Source organism: Oncorhynchus kisutch, linkage group LG19, assembly GCF_002021735.2.
Source record: "Oncorhynchus kisutch isolate 150728-3 linkage group LG19, Okis_V2, whole genome shotgun sequence".
Lineage (NCBI taxonomy): Eukaryota > Metazoa > Chordata > Actinopteri > Salmoniformes > Salmonidae > Oncorhynchus > Oncorhynchus kisutch.
Genome location: NC_034192.2, coordinates 44,001,888 through 44,028,244, shown reverse-complemented (window position 1 = coordinate 44,028,244; position 26,357 = coordinate 44,001,888). Strand labels below are relative to the sequence as shown.

At 41.2% G+C, this 26,357-nt stretch overlaps 1 protein-coding gene across 1 annotated transcript; it reads right to left on the bottom strand.

Moving 5' to 3' along the window:
- Nucleotides 1-661: 661 nt before the first annotated feature.
- On the bottom strand, nt 662-25,022 carry LOC109865016 (BTB/POZ domain-containing protein KCTD8). Its single transcript, XM_020453125.2, has 2 exons — nt 23,744-25,022; nt 662-2,231 (listed from the first exon to the last, which is right to left on the bottom strand). Exons 1-2 carry the CDS (start codon nt 24,564-24,566, stop codon nt 1,732-1,734), a joined length of 1,323 nt encoding a protein of 440 aa, XP_020308714.1. The 5' UTR covers nt 24,567-25,022; the 3' UTR covers nt 662-1,731.
- Nucleotides 25,023-26,357: the final 1,335 nt, after the last annotated feature.

Here is a 26,357-nt window from a genome sequence, read left to right as displayed (position 1 = left end):
ATGCATCACACGCCTCTATCTACCCGAGTGGCTGTCATTGTGTTTGGAGGACCCATCCACATTCAGCATTACCATGGCAACAATATTAACACTGGCAACAGATTTTTTTTTTATCCCAAGGGATGGACCATGGCTGTTTTGGAGGAAGTCCTCCAACATTGCCCATATTGGTTTCTGATAAATACAGCACATCCGACCGTTTCAGATTCAGTTTCTCTTCAACCATCAGAGAAATAATCAATTGTCTAAAAACGTTGTGCACATTTCCATTTTCAGACATTTAGTCCCTGGCAGAAGACGGGAAAACATCACTTCTTCAATCCTGTTGTGATACACCTGCAATCTCATTTGAGACTAAGAGATGATCATTTCAGCACCTTGGATAGGGACAACTCAGACTAGTGGGGTTAAACTCAGTGGAGCATGTTCAGTCTCTGAAGCTCATTATCTTCTCATTCAAATAGCAAACGTAAAACAGTCAAAGTGTTTATGTAATCGCCACCATATTTCCATCTGTCAAAGCAATTTGTTGAGTAAAGTGTTTTCTTAAATTCACTAAGCATGGATTTGTTTTAGATTTTTGCCTTGTGGTGTAATTCGTTGAGTTCATAACATGTCATTTTATTGAATGTCTTTAAAACAAAAGGTCTCCTTTTAAAACAAAACCTCTCACCTTGGCAATAAAAAACGGACAAAATAACGGACAAAATAACTGGTGTATAAAAAGCCAGCGGCTGTTTCATCTTTACTCAACACTTTTATTAGATAAATGATTTTCAACAAAAAAACAGACTTTTCCATTGCTCGGTAATCAGCTTTTTTGTTGTTGTCAATTCCGTAAGTTATTGGGTGAGCAAGAGAAAGCAGCTTGGAGTTAACACTGTATAAAAAAGGCTTGGCCCTCAGCACACAATATTATCTATCTAGAGTGATTGTAAGAAATCATCTTCACCGTTCTTAGCCCGGCACTGAAGGATTTTTACATGAAGAGATGGTTTCCTTGACACTGATCAAGCCTGTTCCTGGACTGAAAAGTGTCATAACATGATATTATATTTTATTGTAGAATTATTCAAAAAAAATAGCAATAAACCTTGTTACTCACACATTGACCATGGACAACAACAGTAAAACACACCAAAGGACATCCATGGTAGATACTGAAAGGACATATTCCACTCTTCCCACTATCTGGAAATACAAAACTTCTTAAACAATTCACATGTCGAACACATATAATTCTCTCTCTGTAGATAATTCAATAAATTGTAATTAAGTCTTTAGTGGTATACAGTGTATCAATTTTTTCTTATTCGTTAACAACATTCAACTACATTCACAACTATTTCAATCCATTCCATAGGGAGGGGAGTGGGAATGTCACTGAAGGTGTCAAAGAAAGAAATTAGCCAAAATACTTTTCACATAGTCACACAGTTTTTACTTTTGAGGCTTGTATGAGAGATCTACATTGCAATTTAGAATTTAAGAGACAACATACCAGAAAAGGGGATATCCCCTGTGCTTATTTTAACATGCCCCTGAAATGCATGTGCTTACCAACCTGGCCTCCCTTCACAAAAACAGCAGTTGGTTGATGATCCTTTTAACTTAATTTGTACTGTCAGACATTTTAGAGGAATCATAGCACTTAAAACCAGACAAAATAGAGGGAATCCAAACAAAGATGGCTACCACATGTGGAATGGGGATGGGAATAGAAAGTGGCCCCTATAGACCGTACTTTTGAAGTAGTTCGGACTGCCACTGCCTCTTGCGCTCAGGGAAAGCCTGTGGGATTTTGATGTTGTTAAAGTCCTGGATGCACTGCTTCATCTCTTCCTCTGCACTGGGTCTTTCCGTGTTCTTCTTCCTACTCAGGCCACCCTCACGCCCCATCAGCGACTGGAAGAGCTCGCTGTTGCGTCGCTTATCCGGCAGCTGCATCCACTGCACTGACGAGCCCTTCTTGGAGGGTCGCCCCAGGGTGAGGGTGCTGGGCTGCCGGGAGACGGACTGGAGGGCTCCACAGGGGGCCACGGATCCCCCGCCGCCTCCCCCACCCAGGTTGGGACCATCCTGGGGTGAGGTGGCCTCGGAGTGGGTCTCGGAGCTGGAGGTGGAGAGCTCGTTGAGGGACGTGCCGCTCTCGCTGCCCTTGTCAGTGCCCAGTTTGTCCTGCTTGCGCTCCTCACAGTCTTGCTTGGGGGAGACGGTCTTCAATGCCGGCCCTGCCAAACAAACAGCAGAGAAACAAGGTCAGTCACATCTTGAGACACCGAGTGGGAGCACATGTGTATGACATGCTGCTGTTTTCCCCTAATTTCTTCATGAGTGCCCACAGCTTTTCCACTTATTTGAACTATTACAATACAGTAGAATACAATACAGTACATGCACACCTGATTCATCTTGTTAATTTGTTGACCAGTTGAATCAGGTGTGCTACAGTATTACTGGAATAGATCAAATAAGTGGAACAGCTGGGGCAAAACCATGATAGGTTAAGGAAACACTGTCAGAAATGCAGCTATCCAAGGTCTTGACTATTTGGCATACATTCTATCTATGCACAATCTTTCATATTTTCCATAAACTACTTAAATCAATGTATGCAAATACTTTTCAGGAAAAAAAAAAAGATCTGAGTGAGAGACAAAAATAGTGAGACACAGACATGACTGTACGACGTAGCTAAAAGTATCCCCCAAAATACCTCCGCTGCTATCTGAGAAACAGACATGATTGTACGATGTAGCTGCAAAGTGTCCCCCACAATACATCCTCTGCTATCTGAGAAAGAGACATGATTGTACAATGTAGCTGCAAAGTGTCCCCCACAATACATCCTCTGCTATCTGAGAAAGAGACATGATTGTACAATGTAGCTGCAAAGTGTCCCATGGGGAAAAACAAAACAAACAAAAACATCCTCGATAGATTTCTCCACACAGTAGTAGTCGTTATGGGGGACACTTTTCACAACTTTAGTGGGCTTTTGTATTGGCTATCTTAAATCTTCCAGTCTTGCATTGTAAGAAGATGAGATAACATGTGCACATTCTTCCAATAATATTCTCATGTTACATAATTCACCCCCAAGGTAGAACAGTCAGAGTTGGAAACACGACCACAACAGTTAGTCAGGCAACAAGCTAATGTAATGAGAAATGCTCTTAGCTGAGCCAATCTCTCTCCCCCTCTCTCCGCACGCTGCAGACCCAAGGCATTAACAAGGACGGTTACAGTAAGATGGCTAACGGCTCTCAGCACCCAGCATGAAATCCCTGTCAGTGGAGCACTAAAAAGTGCACCCAAGTGTTAAGTCAGTATGTTAAACTAAAAGGAGTTCAGCTGAGTTGCAAGCAGTGAGAGCAGTTGGCCTTTGCTCCCTGCCTGTGACAAACAGCTTCCTCAGCAACAACTGCTAAAGATTGAACCAGGAACTATGTTCTCCATCATTTGCAGTTACTCTATACTGCATGAATCAATTGATGCATTTTGAAGAAGTCAACCATTGAGGAAGGACCATTGCTTTAAAACCATTGAAGCATAGTACAGTAGATTACAAAATGTTTTTGACCAAAACATCACAGTTGCAGAAAATAATAAATAGATAATGTCACGCAACATTTTCATTGTCAGCTGATTATGCACTGTAATTTACTGTAAAAACAATTTGAATACACATTTGTAGAAAATAAATAAATCACTTAAATAACATTGTTTGTTGTTTATTTTCCTAAATAGTATCCGAGAGCTGCCCAGTTCTCCGGTTGGCCTGTCAATAAAACACTGCCTCTGAGGGTACCAGGAGTCCATTAGACCTCAGCAAGCACGCCCCTTACTGGGTTCTAAATCAGCTCAGCGTGACATAAGATTTGCCAGCTAACTGACTACATAAGATGATCCTGGGAGCTAGAAATGAGCCACTCATTAACACTGTTGACTATTGATTGCCATACATAACCATACATACTTACTGCTTGTTAATGTGTTAACATCCATAAAGCCTTTATAACAGTTTTATAAGACATACCAGCATTTGATAACAGATGTGCCTGTCATCTATAGCACACATCATAACAAGCTTCATAACATCTTTTGCCATTGTTCATAATATTAATTCCAGCCTATGGCAGATAAATGTGTTATGTTGCTGCCTTAAAGGCTTTATGAATGCATACATTGGCGGCCTATAAATCTCTGGTCCCACTTTGAAGGACGTTCAGCTTATAAAGGCTTCATAAAGCCTTCCTAAGCACTACATAAATGTTTTGCAAAGCATCTATAACTGTATGTAATGCTTTATAAAGGGTTCACCTCATCTCGTTCCCAGACACTTCTGCCCAAATGCACAGAAGGTCTGGTTGACCAACACATTAAACAAGGTCTTCATGAGTTAGGGTTAGGTTTAAAATAACATTTTAAGAAGATAAATTGTTGAAGTGGGCAGGGTTTAGCAATAATTATGACTTTTTGACTATGTTAAGTAGTGACAATGACAAATACTTTACTCAGTAAGGTCACTCCTACAGAATTCAATGGTCACTCTCACTATGGTCAACTTTGAATGGTTGATATCCAAGGCTTATAGTATATACTGTGTGTGCAATAGCCTGGAGACGACGTCACACCAAGAAACACTTACCTTGATGAAGGCCCCTAATCTAAAAGAATTTGTAAGTGTCTGTCTTCTGGAACCAAGTTACATGTTCCTCACCACACAAACACGCACAAAACAAAAATGAGCCATACTGTGCACTACTGGACCCAGTCAGGTCTTTGACACAACAATTTAACAAGCCATACCGTGGGGTCCTGGGCCCAGACAGGTCTTTGACACATTCACCCACTCCCCCGCTGAAAGATCAGCCACAAACTGTTGGCACCATTGTTAACGGGTTGTAATCAAGCCCTGGTCTCCAGCATGGGAACAGCAGAGGAATACCTGGTGAGGTAGTCTCAGATTGGACTGTTCAAATCATCTTGGTTCTGAAACACACATACACACACACACATTTCGCCGGTCCATCAACCCATCTAAATACCTCTCACACACTACAGTAACCTGTTGATCATGAGAGAACCTTCAGAAATCAGCAGAACGCTAAAAGCCTATTTATCGACACTTTACGTGGTGTCCATTAATACTTTGTTTGAAATGAGACACATTCGGTCATTCATAACACCTCCATAAAGATTCTATATCACGTGGCACTGTGCTTACTATCAAGTCTAAAGGAATTATCATTAACTGCTCAAATAAATAAATATTAAAGACCAGTTTAAACCAGATTTCCTTTTATTTTTTAAAACAATACAAATACATTAAGTTAAAAAAAGTCCAGCAATGCAATTACATTGAATATTACACTGTGAATAGTGTAGCTTGTCCCTGAGTTGGCTGACAATTGGTTCTTGCTTCTCTGCCTGCTGGAGGTACTGCATGTTGGTTCCAACCTAACAACAAAGAAAGTTGTCAGACCTGTTAGCTAGCTAGCAATTGCTGTGAAGTCACCGAAATTATTTGATCTAACGATTGAGGTAGCTTTGTAATCTAACTCAACACATATAAATACTACAAACTAATTTAAATGACAACAAATAAAGGTTTATTTACTAGTTTGTCACTGTCCAGTGGCACCACAAGTGGGCATTTGATTTGCCAACTCATTATGTGAGCTTACTGCGCTATCGAAACACCGCTAACCAAACAGGGCATGCACACTGAAACAAAGGCAGCTACAAGCAAAAATCAAAGTTTCTTAGATTTTTCCCAGACCTCAAAAGTGGTCATCTGTTTTGATTTAAGCATTGCTGTGAACACAGAAAATCCAAGAAAATCCAAATATGTTGTTTTTCTATTTAAAAAAGTGTGAAAAAAATGGAACAAACTGAAAATCCGAAACCTGGAAAACAAAAGCAGAATATGGGAAAAAAGGGAATTATGCAAAAGATAAATACAGACTTTAAAGGGCCCTACCAATGTTTTTTGCTGTGCATGACTCTGCACTTTAGAGTGTGTGTCAAACTGCATTTTGTTGTAAGTTGAGGTCAAGTCCAATATTGACTATGCACCCAAGAGGGAAAGAGGTTGGGCCAACCTAGAAAGGGTTTAGAGTAATACAATTACATTTATCCAAATCGACTTACAGTCAAGGGTGCATACATTTTTACACACGGGTGGTCCCGGGAATCTAACCCACTATCCTGGTATTGCAATGCTTTACCAAGATGCATGACAAGGTAATAAATGCTTTGTGAAGCATCAGTTTAATATGATATATAAAGCCTTTATTAAGCAGTGGGTTATGTCACATTTGACATTGATGGTTATGTCACACATTTATTCCACATTTATAGAGCAGGACCTACTGTACGGTTATAGATGCTTTGTAACACATTCATGTAGCACTTATGAAGGCTTCATGAAGCGTTTAAAAGCTGAACGTCATTTAAAGCTGAACCAAATCTCGTAATGGTTACCAAAGCTTCATACTGTTGCGGCAGTTAGCGACTCCCACCAATTTAACACAGTCAAAGATGATTGACAGTAAGATGTGAGAGATATGGATGGTTATCTGGCTGCAGCTTTCATTTTATAGGATGTTGTCAATCATGACAGTCTCTGAGATTGCCTATCAGAACATAACATCAGGTGGGCAGGCCTAGCTATTTCATCAACTGGATTCTTCTGCTGAAGCTGTTGCTATGGTCAAACGAGGAGTTTATTAGGCAAATGTCATCAGAGCTGGGCTCAAAATCAATCCCAGCAGGAAAATAGAAATGTTACTGAGCCTCATATTTAGCTAATTAGCTTAATTGTGATAAATTAGAGCATGTTTATGAGGTGAAATAACTAATGCTGACAGTGAAAGGGTGTCTTTTTGTAGCATAGGTATTTTGTGATGTCCCACAGAGCAGGTTTGTTGTAGAATGGTTTTGATTAAATACAACTCCTGGTTTTATAGCATCAGAACATGAGGCAGCATTTCAGCAAAGCCAATTATGTCTGTGTACAGTATGTCTCAAATATTAAACATACAGAGATAACGCTACTACACCCCGCTACCCACTGCACATCTAAACAAAAACAACACAACAATTATCTACATAAACAACAGCAGCGGTGGCTTGTGTTCAAATGTCAGCCACCCTTGGGGTTTGTGTGGGTCACAGCATGCCCATATTAGAAAACACATGCAGGCTGCGAATCAGTGATTTACCTCAAAGGCATCATAATGCAAAGGCTTCCAATTTGGTTTACTATCTCACTAATAGGAATAGCAGCCCAGCTCCCAGGGACGCCACACATCATGGAATCCTGAGTGACTACAATTCACAAAGACTGCCTCTGCCACAGAAACGCATGACATAGTATTTAGATCCTAGATCACTCATCCCACAATGTAGTTTCTTTGTGTGGAGAGAGATGTTTCTACCTCAAGAAAAACTGGGAATTACAGCTCTCTTTTTCTCTGATACACACGCTAATACAGGGGCTTTCTCCCAAAAAATGACTGTGGATTAAATTGTATCACAAGAACATAGAGGTAACTACCAAAATAAAGGGAACACCAAGTGTCTTAATAGGGTGTTCGGCCACCACGAGCTGCCAGAACAGCTTCAATGAGCCTTGGCAAAGATTCTACAAGTGGCCTTAAACCATGCCAGGAAATGCACCCCATTCCATAACATATACTTTGTATCCTTAATTTACTCAGGTCTTTCCTTTATCTTGGCAGTCAGCAGTATGCCTACAGTTGAGAAGGCTGCAATTTGGGAAGTAGGCAAGCCAAATATAGAACAGCTTGCTGTGTTGTGGCTATAGAGATATAATCCATAGAAGGATTTGTAACCTCTTACCCTGGCACTTTGACTGTTAAACTCATGGGTACACGAGCAATGCCTGCCAGTCTTGATTTGAATGGGACCTGCCATCTATGGATTATATTTGTATGGCCGGTTGTGGCTGCAGTTTTCCTTTTGTAAATTTCTAAATACAATTGTGCGAAAAACCTAGTTTTAAAAGCAAATGCTGCTGAATAGAGAAGACTAATAATCGAACCAATGGAATATGCACGGTTTGGGAGTAACGGATTACATGTAATGGAATGCAACAAAACGGTAACTGTAATCCGTTAAATTACCAGCAAAAATATTGTAATCAGATTACAGATACTTTTTAAAAACTAGATGATTACTTTGAGGATTACTTTTAAATTCAGATATATATATATTTTTTTACCCTTCTCTGTTTTCTCAATGACTTTCAAATCAGCATTCAAAAAAGACGCAAGTTTAAGTTTGTTCCACCTGAGCGAGACTGACCACAAGTCAGGGGCCACTATGATGACACACCAAATGTGTTTGATGGATCACAGGACAAGAGCAGGTATAGGTTTTTGTAGGCTACAGTCCAAGCTATGTCTTCCAATGGTGCAACTGCTGTCGGCATCCAAAGATTATCCAACTTGAATAAACACTTAGAGGTAAGGATGACAGCAGTGGTTTAGTCTACGGCGACAGGGATATCACTTATTATTGATATCTACATAGTGCATTAATGTGAATCACACTGCTGATCTTTCATTTTGCTTTTTACGCCTTACAGATAGTGGTTGTAATCTAAAAGTAACGGAATGTAATCAGATTACGTTACTGAGTTTGGGTAATCCAAAAATTATGTTACCAATTACAATTTTGGACAGGTAACTGTAACGAATTACGTTTATAAAATAACCTACCCAACCCTGCCCATATGTGGAAATCCTACAAACGCATCTGCTCAACTATAGCCTATGGCACATGGTTAATCTCTTTTAAATTGAATCGTATCGTTGACAGATTTGGTTTTACCGTCTTTCTCTGCTCTCACTGGTACCAACGGGAAAATAATACAATAGACTGCAGAGAGGGTCAGTCGATGTAGAACGTTCCCTGGGCCTTTAAAAAAGCAGAGAATGTTCTGTCCCACTGTCTCCCATCTGATTTGGAAATAGAGCATAAATAACTTACTCTCAATGCTTAGACAACTAAAGTCAAGCTAATAGAGTGTTCAGTAGAGTTAGAGAGCCAGTACATCAGAGGAGAAAATGCAACTCCATTAGACAAATAGCATGTCATAAGAGGAGTAAGGCCCTCCCTTTGAATTCTTCTTCACCTCTTCAATCTTGTTCGACAAAGGCTTCGTCAGAAATGGCACCCTATGCCCTATGTGCAGCCCATAGGGCCCCTGTCAAAAGTAGTCCACTATGTAGGGAATAGGAAGCCATTTGGGTGACAGACAAAACTATCCCTTCAGAAAATGTGCCTTCCTCGCTTTTCAATAGGGACAAGTGGAGTTCAGGTGAATAGAGAAATCAAGGTTTACTACCTCACTAAGAGAAAGCCTCTATTACTGTACAGCCAAGCAGTCATCAATGGGCTTTTGTGTGGAATGGTTCTTGAAGGGTCTTGGCACACTCTCTGAAGCAGATGGTAGTCTATCTCGATAAGGCTTAGGGATGCTGTTCAATCAAAACCACATTACAGTATTAAATCAGGAACATAGAGTGTTAACATACCTTCATATAACTCAAATAAAAATGCAGAATGGTTTGTGGTACTGTAATTAATAGCAAGTAGACCACTCTACGGTAGATGTTCCAGTTTTCTGAATAAGAGTAGTATGTGCATAGGCAGTAGTGTTATTGGATAGCAGCTATTTTGCTGAAAGTTTTTTTTTAATGATTGTTTTACCTACTGGCTACTGTAGTTGAAGGCACCTCTGGATAAGAGCATCTGCTAAATGACTGAAGTGTAAAATAAAATATAGTGCATGTAATCAAAGACGCATAGATATTTCTATAGCAGGTTTGATAAAACTCAGCCATAAGAATAATATTTTGGGCCAACTGACACATTTTAGCTACTTCTGTAACAGTTGATATGTTTGCATATGGCTTTCCTAACACTGTCAATAAGGTAATACAACACCTTGGTAAAGCTTGCATAACACATAGTAAAACCTAATAACACTACCACAACCAATGAAAACAATTATTCAACTGTATATTTAGTCTTATGCTTTAGGACATAGGGTTATCTTAATAGGAAAGGACAGCTGTCATGTCAATCAGAACAGTGTTATAGCAATACGTACAAAACCACACCTAAATCAAAGTGTCCGAGATTCACATCCAAGGACAAACTGGCGATCTACTATCGAACTGAGTCCAATCTCAACCCTCCCAATAAAGGGTCTTGTTTCCTATAGCTCTCCCATATAACTCCCTGCTGAGTCTTCGTGTTTCAGATCGATTCTCTGGGACAGTCTTTGTCAGGGCTGCACAATAATCATTGAGCCCTGGGGACAGTGGGGACAGGCTAACCAGGTGGGTATCAGTCAGTATTGAAATAGGACAACTGATGCCACCGCCCTTCTCCGATGACATTGGGACATTGAGAATGTAAAGGACCTAAAAATAAAATGGTAGGCCAATTTGTTTTGTAACTTTGAGGAACAGCACTGACTCAGCTAATTATGGGCCAAAGGTAGATAAAAGGTTGGTGAAAGGTTTGATAATCACATAAGTACAATAATACAAGTCAGTGATTCATAGTACAGATGTAGGATTTTAATTTGATCCCTTTTGTTACTGCGAATTTTACTGCACAGCGGGGAATGCGAACTTGAAGTGTATTCTAGGTTTAAAAAGTCTTCTAAAGTTTGTAATTTTCACTTTAAAATGTCATTCTTGATTTGAATATAATGCATATAATACTTGATTTGCATATAATGACAGCATGATTCCTTGGTTAAGAAGCACTTGACACTTCAAAAACCTTTCAGACCAGCTTCTACAAATGGACACCGTATCCAAAAATAGCCCCGGTGACAAGTGAGATATGCGAGAAAGCACACCAACGGCTAAGCAAGACATCTATTATCTAATCAAGTGTTGAACAAATCATTATATAAGTGCTCCCGATAACGCTTCATTGAGTGCACAGCCAAGAAATGGAGGCAAATTACAGTACTTGTAGATGTGCGCTAAGAATGAAAGGTGCAATTATGTTGAAAAGCCAGTGGTGAATCTTAATAAGAAGGTAGGAAAGCTGAATGCTCTCAGAACAACAGTTGGCCATCCTGAGAGATGTGAAAAATAAATAATAATAATCTCTCAAGCAAATAGTGAAGTGAAAAAGGAAAAGCACATCATTTGAATGCAATTCCCTATTCGACACTGGCCAGCAGCAAACACCCCTGCAGCCCACTGCTGGCTTGACTCTGAAGGTAAGCAGGGTTCGATCCTGGTCGGTCCCTGGATGCTGCTGGAACTAGTGTTGGAGGGCCAGTAGAAGGCACTCTTTCCTCAGATAAAAAAAAGCTCACAATGTCCCAGGGCAGTGATTGGGGACATTGCCCTGTGTAGGGTGTTGTCTTTCAGATGGGAAGTTAAAGGAGTGTCCTGACTCTCTTTGGTCACTAAAGATCCCATGGCACTTAATGTAAGAGTAGGAGCATTAACCACTGGCTAAATTCCCAATCTGACCATCATACCATCATGGCCACCTAATCATCCCCAGCTTCCAATTAGCTTATTCATCTCCCCTCTTCTCCCCAGTAACTATTCCCTAGGTCGTTGCTGTAAAGGAGAATGGGTTCTCAGTCAACTAAGGGTAAAATATGGGTTACAATAAATAAAAACATTGCGTTTGAGATTTGGGATGAAGTGAATGTTTTGAAAGAAATATTGTGGATAATATATCACAGTAATTACATTTGCGTAATGGTTGAAATAAAGAGATATGACATGAAACAATTGTAGATAACAGACTTCTATAGCAGGAATAAAGAACACAAATATAGAGATATAATGATTTTAAAGATGGTCAGAATGTTCAGTCCACCTGACTAATTCATTGAATAGAGGCAAAGTATCAAAAGGGAAAGCAGAGGCCTCATCAAGAGACTGAAAAAATGGAGCAGGTTTTGGCCTTTGTCAAGTGAAAAGGGATTTGAGAAAAGAAGGAGTTGAGTGTGATACCAATCTATAATTGAAATGCAGGTCTTCCTATCTCTCAGCGGGTGAGTTGGGGAAAGAAAGGAAGTGTATGGAATAAAAAAAATGGATGAAGATTCCGTTGCGGTGATAGCCATGGGGAAATGGCTTCAGCCTAAACAGAGACAGAGCAGGAGCATGGCCAAGCCTTAGGGCACAACATACAGGTTGTTTCTGTACTTCAGCACGATAGACATTATGTTGAATACATGTCTGTCAGTGAAGACTGGTGTATTGAGGAAGAGGAGGATGGTTTTATCCTCCTATTTGAGAATTTGAATTTCACTTGCAGTACATTCTCAGCAAGGTGTTTCCAGACAGGTAGGTGGCAGTTAACTTTTTAAGTACTATGGTTCAACATTTATCTTACACAGATTAAAGACTAAAGCCGCCTGTAATCTGTAAATCAATGTGCACATGTACTCTGTCGTAGCAATGGCTATCGAAACAAGTTAAAATCCTGCTAGTAAACATCCAATTCCAATGAAAGCACTAAGCACTAATGTGTTCACGCATAGGCTCACAACCTGTGTTGTAGTGGAAGTCTGGGGGAGCAGATGGCCTCACAAGCTAGTATTCTCTCTGGGGGCAAAACAATGTCCTAGAAATAATGCACATGGAAATGGTGTAAACATATGTGTTCACTCATGCTTCCATCTCCTAATCTTGCACATGGAACATCCCCATCTGTGTCCATTTTCATGGTCCGGTAGAGTCCACAATGACTCTACTACTTGGTCATGACTACTTAAATTCCTGGTGTCTATCTGGACTTAAACGACAGGCAAAGTGGCTGCCGCCACTGTCATTATCTTTCAGGCGTGTTATCGGACAGCTTTCTGCCTAATTAATGAGACTTTGGCGGATAAAGACCATCGTAGTCCACTGGCATTTGCTTGATAAAAATCTCCAGCGCTTAAAATTAGAATTTGGTATTTCGTTGTTCAGCAAAATGGCAGCTCCGACACTTGTTTTGGTATGCAGCTGAGAACTCTCCTGTTGTTCTCTCTCTCAATTCCATGGTATAAACGATCCTATTGTTCTCCTTCTCTCTTTCAAGTACAATTCCATAGGACAACAATAGCTAATCAAATGAGCTGTTGGGAAATGGGATTATTTGTTTTGCATGGAGAATCAACTACCTGTCTCATAGCCTACCCTGAATGCTTATCTAAATTAATGAAAGGGATTGCAAGCCTTATTTAGTTGAGAAACCGCATTGCCACACAAAGCAGGAAAAACCCTGTAGGTTTGTTATCTACAGAAGACGGCCATATAATCTCATTCAACGCTTGGGAGAATGCATCATTCACTTCGCAATGTTGATGAGCGGGGGAAATGGTGTGAAGTTTAGGGAGTGAGCGAACGGAAGTGAAAGCCAACTTCCCACCCGGTGGCCTGCCCGCCTGTCACCTGACCTCAGACGAAATCCATCATTTGGCTAGTCGTGCCGGGAGTCCCACCACATTTGTCATTGTCCCAGGGTTGCATCTGTGACATTTAAACGATTACCCTCTCAATCAATAACGGTTATGTTGAAGAATGTCACTGCATAAAACAACCTTCTCTGTCATGCCTCTAGGTCGGTGTTTGTTGGCGTTTTGCTTGGCATGGCAGAAAAAAAATGAGTATCAAAATAAAATCTGCATGCAAATCGTACTGTGTCACAACAGTTCTAGGATGCGCTCTGCAAAACTCAGACCATAAGGCAATAGATTAACATTTTGGTTTTCCGTTTGTCTTAAATCGACATAACAGTCCAAAATCACAGTTTGTAAGATGCTTTTAGACCCCAAAAGTAGTCTGCTGTCATGATGAACCCAGGTCCCATGCCATCGTGATGAACCCATGTCCCACCCCATCATGATGAACCCATGTCCCACGCCATCATGATGAACCCAGGTTCCATGCCATCATGATGAACCCAGGTCCCACACCATCATGACGAACCCACGTCCCACACCATCATGACGAACCCACGTCACACACCATCATGATGAACCCAGGTCTCACACCATCATGATGAACCCACGTCTCACACCATCATGACGAATCCATGTCCCACACCATCATGACGAACCCACGTCCCACACCATCATGATGAACCCAGGTCTCACACCATCATGATGAACCCACGTCTCACACCATCATGATGAACCCACGTCCCATGCCATCATGACGAACCCACGTCCCACACCATCATGACGAACCCACGTCCCACACCATCATGATGAACCCACGTCCCACACCATCATGATGAACCCACGTCTCACACCATCATGACGAATCCACGTCCCACACCATCATGACGAACCCACGTCCCACACCATCATGATGAACCCAGGTCTCACACCATCATGATGAACCCACGTCTCACACCATCATGATGAACCCACGTCCCATGCCATCATGACGAACCCACGTCCCACACCATCATGACGAACCCACGTCCCACACCATCATGATGAACCCACGTCCCACACCATCATGACGAACCCACGTCCCACGCCATCATGATGAACCCACGTCCCATGCCATCATGATGAACCCACGTCCCATGCCATCATGATGAACCCACGTCCCATGCCATCATGATGAACCCACGTCATCTCTGATGTGAGGGAATTATTTGTTCTTCTTGTTGGAACTTTGCTAGCAGACTCTTCAGGACTATGAATCAAACAAGAACTCTAACCACCCAAACTGTATTGAAAATAAATGTGTTGAAGACATATCAATGATAAAATGTAGGACATTAATATAGCTGAAGAACTTGGCCTAATGTGCAGTACATATTTGAGAACAGATTTGAGAACTGTTCGCAGTGTGCAGTATATGTAGGGCTGTAGATAACAATGGCCTGTGATAGGGACCGACTAGGGGTTTTCACTCCCTGTATGTCCCTGGCAAAGATGTTTACCTCCTTAGAAGTAATTGAACATTGTAACGGCGTTCTTCGTTCGTTGAAAGAGAGTCAGACCGAAATGCAGCGTGGTGGTTAATCATGACCTTTAATGAATGAAAAGTGACGATACATGAAATAACTTAATAAATACAAAAACAACAAACGGAACGTGAAACCTAATACAGCCTATCTGGTGACACAACACAGAGACAGGAACAATCACCCACGAAAGACAAAGCGAAACTCAGGCTACCTAAATACGGTTCCCAATCAGAGGCAACGAGAATCACCTGACAGCTGATTGAGAACCGCCTCAGGCAGCCAAGCCTATACACCACCCCTAATCAGCCGCGATCCCAAATACTACAAACCCCAATACGAAATACAATAACATAAACCCCCTGTCACACCCTGGCCTGACCAAATATATAACGAAAACACAAAATACAATGACCAAGGCGTGACAAACATGATGATTTGTTGAGCAAAATTGTGTGTGTGTGTGTTCGTACGTGCAAGGTCTCTGTGAGATAGCAGCTAGTGTATGAGGAAAATCTACAACCAAATAAAGGGGAGCTAGACTAAACGGTTATGTCTGCAAAAAGATGATCCTAAGATAATTGTCTTTAAAATTCCAAACCCACATTGGTTTGAATGGTGTCAGCTATTTTTAGCTATTATTCTTTTGACCTTAATAACATCAATTGGGGTATTTAGAGTACTATATAGGTAGAGAACATAGAACAGAACGAGGCTATGTCAGTTACTAAATGTTGACAAAAATGCAGATAGAACCTTATAGAACCAAGCTCTTGAAAAGGCTATGCGTTTTATCTAAGAATACAATGTCAAGAATAAGTTTGCATTATGCTGGAGCATGGAACATGATTCAAAAGAATTCAAAAGAAAACAATATGGCACAAATATTGCAATACTGCACACAAAATATTGCACAATTTCACATATGTATTCTAGTTTATTGCCAACGTTTCTGTCTATTGACCTTCTTCAGACCAGAGACATTGGCAATCAATATTTTTGGTCTGAGAAACAAATTGTGAAATTGCTAAACCATAACAGCATGTATAATGTATTAATGCATGGTAAGGTGCATGGAAAGGGACATGGTAAGAGTCATGGTAAGGGGCATGGTAAGGGGCATGGTAAGGGGAATAGTAAGGTGTTGCAGTCTGGTTCAGGAATAAAGGTTACAAGTCTATAATGCCTGAGTTGGGATGGATGTTTCAGTGTTGGAAAAAGCTTTCTTATTGAATGCTTTCAAGTCTGGTAAATGCTAAACTTAATGGTTTGAAAAATGTAAAGCTTTTAAAGCGATACTGCGATATTCTGGCAATTAAGCTTTTCTACTTACCTAGACTCAGATGAACTCTTGGATACTATTTGTATGTCTCTGGGTGCAGTACGAAGGAAGGTAGAGGTAGTTACACAAGGCAATGCTGACTAGTGTTCGCGAATGGACGTCTACAGGTACAGTGGGGTAAGCTAGAGGCTAGGTTGCCAGAATCTCGCAGTATCTCTTTAACATGGTTAAATGGAGCTGTTCGACATCATGGTCAATGCTTCCTAGTTTAATTTTAAAACAAAACATGAAGAAGACCTGCTCTTTCCACATAGACTGACCAGGTGAAAGCTATGATCCCTAATTTATGTCACTTGTTAAATCCACTCCAATCAGAGTAGATGAAGGGGAGGAGACAGGTTAAGAAGGATTTTTAAGCCTTGAGACAATTGAGACATGGGTTGTGTATGTGTGCCATTCAAAGGGTGAATGGGCAAGACAAATATTTAAATGCCTTTTAACAGGGTATGGTGGTAGGTGAACGGCACACTGGTTTGTGTCAAGAACTGCAATGCTGATGGGTTTTTCACACTCAACAATTTCCAGTGTGTATCATGAGTGGTCCACCACTCAAAGGACATCCAGCCAACTTGACACAACTGTGGAAACATCAAATCAAATTGGAGTCAAAATGGGACAGCATCCCTGTGGGATGCTTTCAACACCTTGTAGAGTCATTGCTCCAATGAAATGAGGCTGTTCTGGTGGCAAAAGGGGGTGCAAGTCAATATTATTATGTTCTTAATGTTTTGTATGGTCAGTATATATCTTAGACAATATTGTCTCTCTTTTTAGACTTTTCTTGCCATTAAATGTCAAGCTGGAAATTGACCAATCACCACCTTTTCAATAAATGATCTATACAGAGCAAGTTTAGAGCTAATACAGTGCATTAGGAAAGTATTCAGACTCCTTGACCTTTTCCACATTTTCTTATGTTACAGCCTTATTCTAAAATGGATTAAATTGTTTTTTCAATCTCATCATTCTACACACACCCCATAATGATGACTTAAAAACAGGTTTTTAGAAATGTTGGCAAAGTATTCAGACCCTTTACTTAGTACTTTGTTGAAGAAACTTTGCCAGCGTTTACAGCCTCAAGTCTTCTTGGGTATAATGCTACAAGCTTGGCACACCTGTATTTGGGGAGTTTTTTCCATTCACCGACACCTTGTGGGTGGGGGCAATGGTTAAAAAAAATGGAAGAAGACTAGTATTTTGTAGTAGAATTCCTCATTCTACAGTTTATAGGAATATTTCACGATGTTGCCAAAAATGTTCAAGACTTATTGTTTCCCTTCAATAAAATGCATTCAAAACTACTTTCTGCAAATTTCTGCTACTTTCTTAGGCTATACAAGTGCTATCTCTTGCAAAAAAAAAAGTATGTTTACACCTATACAGTACCTTTAGCAATAATAATAATAATAATAATAATAAACCTCTACTTTAGTAAAGAAAACAATTATGCCAGGTGTGTTGTAATAAAAACGAATGGTGTCCACTAATTATTCTGCATTGTGAAGAGGGAAAACCCAGATATTCACAAGTTTGTGATGAATGACAGGTTGTTTCTTCATGAAAAATAGATTTGGGGTTTAAAATTCAATTTAGCTGCTTCATTTTAGGGGTTTAGTGTAGGCTGATCATTTTTGTACCCTTAAGACAAGGGGAGTATACAGAATGTTAAGACTACACAAGGGTTAATGTGCCTTTTGGCAAACTTCAAGTGGGCTGTCATGGTCTGTCATATGCCTTTTACTGAGGAGTGGCTTCCATCTGGCCACTACCATTAAGGCCTGATTGGTGGAGTGCTGCAGAGATGGTTGTCCTGCTGGAAGGTTCTCCCATCGCCACAGAGAAACTCTAGAGCTCTGTCAGAGTGACCATCAGGTTCTTGGTCACTTCCCTGATCAAGGCCCTTCTCCCCCGATTGCTCAGTTTGGCCGGGCGGCCAGCTTTAGGAAGAGTCTTTGTGGTTCCAAACTTCTTCCATTTAAGAATGATAGAGGCCACTGTCACTGCACTGTCAACTGTTGGACCTTATATAAACAGGTGTGTGCCTTTCCAAATCATGTCCAATCATTTGAATTTACTACAAGTGGACTCCAATCAAGTTATCGAAACATCTCAAGGATGATCAATGGAAACAGGATGCAAATAGGATGCAAACAGGATGTAAATTAGATATCTCTGTTTTTTTTCAATTTTAGAATAAGGCTGCAACGTAAGAACATTTTGAAAAAGTCAAAATTGTTGAATTGGATATTGTAGTATAGAATACATTTGAAGCATAAATACGGTATATTCATAATGTGCAAACAAACAATGTGCCTGCACAATTTTTGTTTACATGGTTAATATAATATAAATATAATATAAATGATTCATTTTTATTATGTTATTGTTGGAATTTAATATTCTGTAACATGCCACTATGGTACCTATAGGCTTATCTAGCATTTTCTTGTCGTGAAAAGTGTATCAAATGATCTTTAGAACAACAACAGAATGCAATTAACACACATGTTGAGGAGTTAGCCGATCCTTAAGCATAATAGCAGCTCAATGCTTATACTGTATTCAACAGGGGGAAAATCTGCTTGTTATGGCAATGATGTTCCAACATCGCACAGGAATAAAAGCTTGATCCCTCATAAATATCAATACAATGCCATGTTGCAGAGAAGCTAATGAATTATGCAAGACCCAAGCAGGATCACACAGGCGGATCACCTTCAGGGGAGAGAAGTGAGAAGTGTGTACAACACTGCCAACACGTCCATCGAGAGGAGGAAAAGTTTAGATGAAAATAACCCAATCGAAACAGCCTCCTCAACCTCTGAGCCAGACAGGCATTTGTCAGCGGCTACCGTTGACCTCGAGTTCCTCGGATGCACTTTTGCTTCGTCACCCCATCCATTACCCCCCTGCATATTCACACCCTCTAGCACTTTCAAAAGTGTTAAACAGTACCATGTGCCTTCACAGGGAGTGGGGTAAGATGCATTGATATGTCAGATATGTCGCCCCCCACCAATGGAGTGTTCTCGCATACTCTACATGTGTTATGTTGGCATCTGTGCTTCCTTCAAAATAAAACACCTCCCATGGAAGATTTTTAGACGATGCCTCTGAGCCCTCTCTGCCATATCTTGGCATGATAGTTTGTGAAAAGTAGCTCTATCTTTTTTATTGAATGTTAGCACCGGTTTGGACTCATTCCCCATTGGTCTATTTCAAGAATTTTACTCCATAAAAAATTCTAACTGTTTATTCTGTTGTAGATGTCATTGATCTTGTACTGACTCCATTGCTTAAAAAGGAAACAAAATAATATCTTGGTGGTGTATTAACAAAACTGAAATATATTCTGTGTTTCTTCATCTCGTCTTAGAATGAACAGACAAAATCAAGCCTCCCCCTCTCCTGTCAAAGCCTTCACGTCCAAAGGGACCAAATTCTTTGTTACCAGCAGGGACATGTGACCGGGAGAGTGAAAAAGGGTGACAAGTCAGGGAGCAAAATGTCTGGAACTGTATACGGTCAATATATAGACTGGCCATTTTGTCTTCATTAACACCTGTGCAGGCATAGAAACACACATGCAGACTCAAAGACACACACACACCCCTATTTGTCATCATTTATTTGTATTGATTAGACTGTTCCAATCTGTTAGGATTTGCCTGACCTTATGCACTTCCTTGGTTGTTTCCCCCCCATTTCATTCCCTATTCCCCAGACACACCTCACACCTCACACCCAGACACACTATACCAAAATGTTGGTATATACCAAAACGTTGCACGTTGGTTTTCCACATTTTGTTAAGTTAATTCATCTTATTCTAAAATGTATTAAATTGTTTTCCCCCCCTCATCAATATACACACAATACCCCATGATGACAAAGCAAAAAATGTTTTTTATACATTTTTGCAAATGTTTTACAAATTAGAAAACAAAAATACCTTATTTACATACAGTGGCTTGCAAAAGTATTCACCCCCTTGGCATTTTTCCTATTTTGTTGCCTTAGAACCTGGAATTAAAATAGATTTTTGGGGGGGTTGTATCATTTTATTTACACAACATGGCTACCACTTTGAAGATGCAGAATATTTTATATTGTGAAACAAACCAGAAATAAGACAAAAAAAGTACAATTAAAGCAAGTACAGCTACAAATCTCTTGGGGTATGTCTCTATAAGCTTGGCACATCTAGCCACTGGGATTTTTGCCCGTTCTTCAAGGCAAAACTGCTCCAGCTCCTTCAAGTTGCATGGTTTCTGCTGGTGTACAGCAATCTTTAAGTCATACCACAGATTCTCAATTGGATTGAGGTCTGGGCTTTGACTAGGCCATTCCAAGACATTTAAATGTTTCCCATTAAACTACTCGAGTGTTGCTTTAGGAGTATGCTTAAAGTCATTGTCCTGCTGGAAGGTGAACCTCTGTCCCAGTCTCAAATCTCTGGAAGACTAACAGGTTTCCCTCAAGAATTTCCCTGTATTTAGAGCCATCCATCATTCCTTCAAATCTGATCAGCTCCCAGTCCTTGCCGATGAAACACATCCCCACAGCATGATGCTGCCACCACCATGCTTCACTGTGGGGATGGTATTCTCGGGGTCATGAGAGGTGTTAGGTTTACACCAGACATAGCGTTTTCCTTGATGGCCAAAAAGCCAAATTTTAGTCTCATCTGACCTTTGTACCTTTTTCCATATGGTTGTGTAGTCTCCCACATGCCTTTTGGCGAACACCAAACATGTTTGCTTATTTTTTTTCTTTAAGCAATGCCTTTTTTTCTGGCCACTCTTTCGTAAAGCCCAGCTCTGTGGAGTGTACAGCTTAAAGTGATCATATGGTCAGATACTCCAATGTCCGCTGTGGAGCTTTGTAGCTCCTTCAGGGTTATCTTTGGTCTCTTTGTTGTCTCTCTGATAAATGCCCTCCATGCCTGGCCTGTGAGTGTTGGTGCGCAGCCCTCTCTTGGCAGGTTTGTTGTGGTGCCATATTTTTTATCAATGGATTTAATGGTGTTCCGTGGGATGTTCAAAGTTTCGTATATGTTTTATAACCCAACACTGATCTGTACTTCTCTTTGTCCCTGACCTATTTGGAGAGCTTCATGGTCTCACTTGCTTGGTGGTTCCTCTTGCTTAGTGGTGTTGCAGACTCTGAGACCTTTCAGAACAGGTGTATATATACTGAGATCTTGTGACAGATCATGTGACACTTAATTAAAGCCCACCTGTGTGCAATCTAACTAATCATGTGACTTCTGAAGGTAATTAGTTGCACCAGATCTTATTTAGGGGCTTCATAGCAAAGGGTGTGAATATATATACAAGCACCACTTTTCAGTTTTTTTTTTAATCGAGTACTTTTTTAAATTCCACTTCACCAACTTGGACATTGTAGGAAAACAAAATAGGAAAAGCTCCAAGGGGGATGAATACTTTTGCAAGTCCCTGTAACTATTCAGACCCTTTGCTATGAGATTCAAAATTGAGCTCAGGTGCATCCTGTTTCCATTGATCATTCTTGAGATGTTTCTACGACTTGATTGGAGTCCACTTGTGGTAATTCAATTGATTGGACATGATTTGGAAAGGCACACACCTGTCTATATAAGGTCCCACTGTTGACAGTGCATGTCAGAGCAAAAGAAAACAAGCCATGAGGTCGAAGGAATTGTCCGTAGAGCTCTGAGACAGGATTGTGTCGAGGCACAGATCTTGGGACAGGTACCAAAACATTTCTGCAGCATTGAAGGTCCCCAAGAACACATTGACCTCCATAATTCTTAAATGGAGTTTGTAACCACCAAGACTCTTCCAAGAGATGACCGCAGTCAGGGAGGTGACCATGAACCCGATGGTCACTCTGACAGAGCTCCAGAGTTCCTCTGACCATGAACCTTCCAGCAGGACAACCATCACTGCAGCACTCCACCAATCAGGCCTTTATGGTTGACTGGCCAGACGGAAGCAACTCCTCAGTAAAAGGCACATGAAAGCCTGCTTGAAGTTTGCCAAAAGGCACCTAAAGGACTCTCAGATCATGAGAAACAAGATTCTCTGGTCTAATGAAACCAAGATTGAACTCTTTGGCCTGAATGCCAAGCGTCATGTCTGGAGGAAACCTGGCACCATCCCTACAGTGAAGCATGGTGGCGGTGGCAGCATCATACTGTGGGGATGTTTTTCAGTGGCAGGAAGTGCTAAACTAGTCAGGATCAAGGGAAAGATGAACAGAGCAAAGTGCAAAGAGATCCTTGATGAAAACCTCCTCCAGGGCTCTCAGGACCTCAGACTGGGGCGAAGATTCACTTTCCAACAGGACAATGACCCTAAGCACAGAGCCAAGACAGCGCAGGAGTGGCTTCGGGACAAGTCTCTGAATGTCATTGAGTGGCCCAGCCAGAACCCGGACTTGAACCCGATCGAACATTCCTGGAGATACCTGAATTTAGCTATGCAGCCACGCTCCCCAACCTAACATAGCTTGAGGGGATCTGCAGAGAAGAATGGCAGAATCTCCCCAAATACAGGTGTGCCAAGCTTGTAACGTCATACCCAAGAAAACTCGAGGCTGTCAAATTGCTGCCAAAGGCGCATCAAAAAAGTACTGATTATAGGGTCTGAATACTTATGTAAACATAATATTTCAGTTTAAAATATTTAATAGATTTACAGAAATTTCTAAAAACCTTTTTTTGCTTGTCATGGGGTATTGTGTATAGATTGATGAAGAGAAAAAAATAACCATTTAATCCATTTCAGAATAAGGTTGTAACGTACCAAAATGTGGAAAAAGTCAAGGGGTCTGAATACTATCCAAAGGCACTGTATCTACAGCCCTCAAGAAGTTTTTGGTCCTTCAATCATTCTTCTTTCAATGAAACTGTATGTTACTCTCACACACCTTTCCCTTTAATCTATTCTCTCTTTTACCTACCTGCTGTGATTTGGAAAACATTTCCAACTGATGAGAGAACCAGGGAGGGTGGGGCAGTCCCACATTCTTTACGTAATTCATGAGCTTTATTGACGAGATAGAACAGTGTTTGAAAGACGGGGAAGGGTGAGTCAAAGGGCAGTGGGCTCGTATTCAAACCCATGCTGACTCTAGCATCCATGTTTGCCGGGGTCAGCGGCCGTCATTGCTGGACCACACAGGAAGGCTATTCTCAAGGAAAGTGCAGAAGCTGGTAATGGGATTACTTTGAACCACAGAGAGAGGCTATTATTTACCTTCAATAGCATGTACAATCCAAGTCAGAAAAGGTAGGCAATTCGTTCAATCTTTCCAAATGTAAAGAATAATGTTACACAATACTTCTAAAACCTGAGAAAACATGTTGGACCCACCTATCCAATATGTATGTTAGTGAATGGGTGAGAAGTCACTTACTGAAGAAGATGTACTCCGTGTAGCTGCTCCAGATTTTGTCGTCCCTGTACTGGTTGACAAAAGCGGCTGTTCCCGTGGAGTTACAAGCCACCATTGTAAAGCCCACCTCAGAAAGCCTGTCAAATGCCTGCTCCAGGTAGGTGAACTTGAGGTAAAACCGCGAAGTGTACTTCTCCGGCGGTCTGTCGGGGTCCCGGCTCTCATTCAGCGTTTCCCCAAACACCTCTTTGGCCAGGGCGATGCGTCCGCACACCATGATCCGTGCCACGCGTCGGAACTTGGCGTCGGCTTGGTTGTCTCGCACTGTAGTGTAGGAGCCCCTGTAGCCGATGGTGATGAACCCTGACCTCTTGTCTGAGGAAGTCGAGGTTCGACCTGTGGGGTACTCGCTGCTTTGCGAGCTCTCCTCGATGTCGCTGTGGCAGCCCTCATCGTTCATGGAGCCCTGCTTGGAACCTACGCGGGGCCCCAGGAGGCGCAGCAGCTCGCCAAGCTGGAAGTGCTCAGCTTCCCGCTGCAGACGCTCGCGCTCGGGAAAGTGGTCGGGCAGCACCAGCTGGCGGTCTCGCAGGAAGTCCAGTACGTAGCGGAACAGGAAGCCATCGCGGTCGATGAAGAATCGACCTCGGCTGTCCCTCGGCAGCTCCCGCGGTGGGCACCGGGCGAACATGGCGTGCAGGGTGGTGTCGGGCACACTGACCAGGGTAGAGCGCTTGGTGACGTACACCTGGCCACCCACATTTAGCTCCACCACCTCTGGGGTCGGGGGCGGGGCCGGGGCGGACACCTCGCTGATGGGCAAAATGGTTTCCTTCATGGCCATGGTCCCGTAGTTCCACCAGGTTATAGAGCGAAATCAAACACCTCCCCTTCCAAACTCATTAAGGTATAGATCCTCTCAAACAAGCTCAGTGAAGAGCAAGAGAAGAAAAAGGTCCCAATAGAATCAACAGCGGTCACCAAGGAGTTCACAGCATAGCCGGTGCTGAAGTTTGAAAGAGACAGAGGACTACATCCCTGCTGTTAGAATTAGCTGAGGAGAGAGAGAGAGAGAGAGAGAGAGAGAGAGAGAGAGAGAGAGAGAGAGAGAGAGAGAGAGAGAGAGAGAGAGAAAGAGAGAGAGAGAGAGAGAGAGAGAGAGAGAGAAAGAGAGAAAAGATGGAGACAGTGCATCCGTTCCCCCAGCCACTGTCACCTCACTAATGGAGAGAGCAAATGCCAAGAGAGAGCGATAGAGGAGAAAAAAATCCCTCTGAGCGACTCCCAGCATCATTTGTCCAGAGTCTGGGGGAAACCATGATGACATAATCCTCTGTGTGAAAGGGGAGGTGCTGCAGTTCCAGCCTTTTAAAGGGGCAGTATTATGAATATTTATACAATACAATATTACCTAACTTCATCTAGTCTTAAAGTCTGAAGATGATCTGGAAACAAAAAGTATATAAAAATGTTTTTATATACAGATACAAACATTCAGACATTAATGAATCCCAGCATTTTAGAATGTTGATTCCAGAATAGTGTCAATGACAAATTGACATATGTTTACATATTTCACTTAATTTAAAGTCTTTTTTTTAACAAAGGTGCCAATGTATTAAACAACCCTATCTCTGACACAATATGTATTTTTGTTTGATTGGAAATGCACCAATACTGTGATGGTGGCAAATATCCAACAAACATTTCCATATTTCAACAGTGCCATCTGTTGGAATGCTGCAAAACATTTAACAGAAACCCATGATCTAAAATGTTCTATATCTAATTACTACTAACATGATTATGAGGTCTTGTTTTGAATATTTTTAAATGTAGAAATGTTTAACAAAATTGTCATCATTGATATTGTTGAGGAGACGATCTGAATATGAACAGCTGACAATAGGGGTTCGTATTCATTACGTTTCGCTAAATAATCAGTGTAATGAAGTAATGAATACACCCCGGTAGACGCACACCCAAAATAAATGGTGGTGTAGGAATATATAAACACACTAATCACAACAACAAAAATCCTGTAGCTCTGTGAAGATATTTGTGTATTGATGTACATGTCTATTCAAAGATAATCCAATCGTCCCCCAAGCATTTAGTGATCCAACTAACTAGCTCAATCAAACACATTCCCAAAACTTTTCTGACTATATCACTCTATCTGACATCCCTGAAGCAACAAAAAAAAAACACGGTTCTGCACAGATGCTGACAGGTCATTGAGCACAATGACACGTTACAAGGCTACGCCATTAATCAACGTCAGGCTACCAGCAGCCTCTTGTCTCAAAGGTACTTCACCACTGGGAACAGCCGACAACTAACAGCAAACACCTTGTCTTTCCAATCTCCACAGGCCTCTTGATTGAATGAGCTTCCAAGGTTATTAAACCTTTTCAATATCCGCATGCGATCAGTAAACTTTCCCCAATCTACTTGGACGTAGAGCATCCTTGAATGTGCTTACCACTGGAGAAGGTCCAATGCAGCTGTTTTTATCTCAATATTGAATAATTTCTGGGTAACAATTAAGTACTTTACTGTGATTGTTTTCAATTAAAATGGTCAAAAAGAAACCAAATTAGCTTCTTAACAAAGAGCAATTTCTCAAACATTA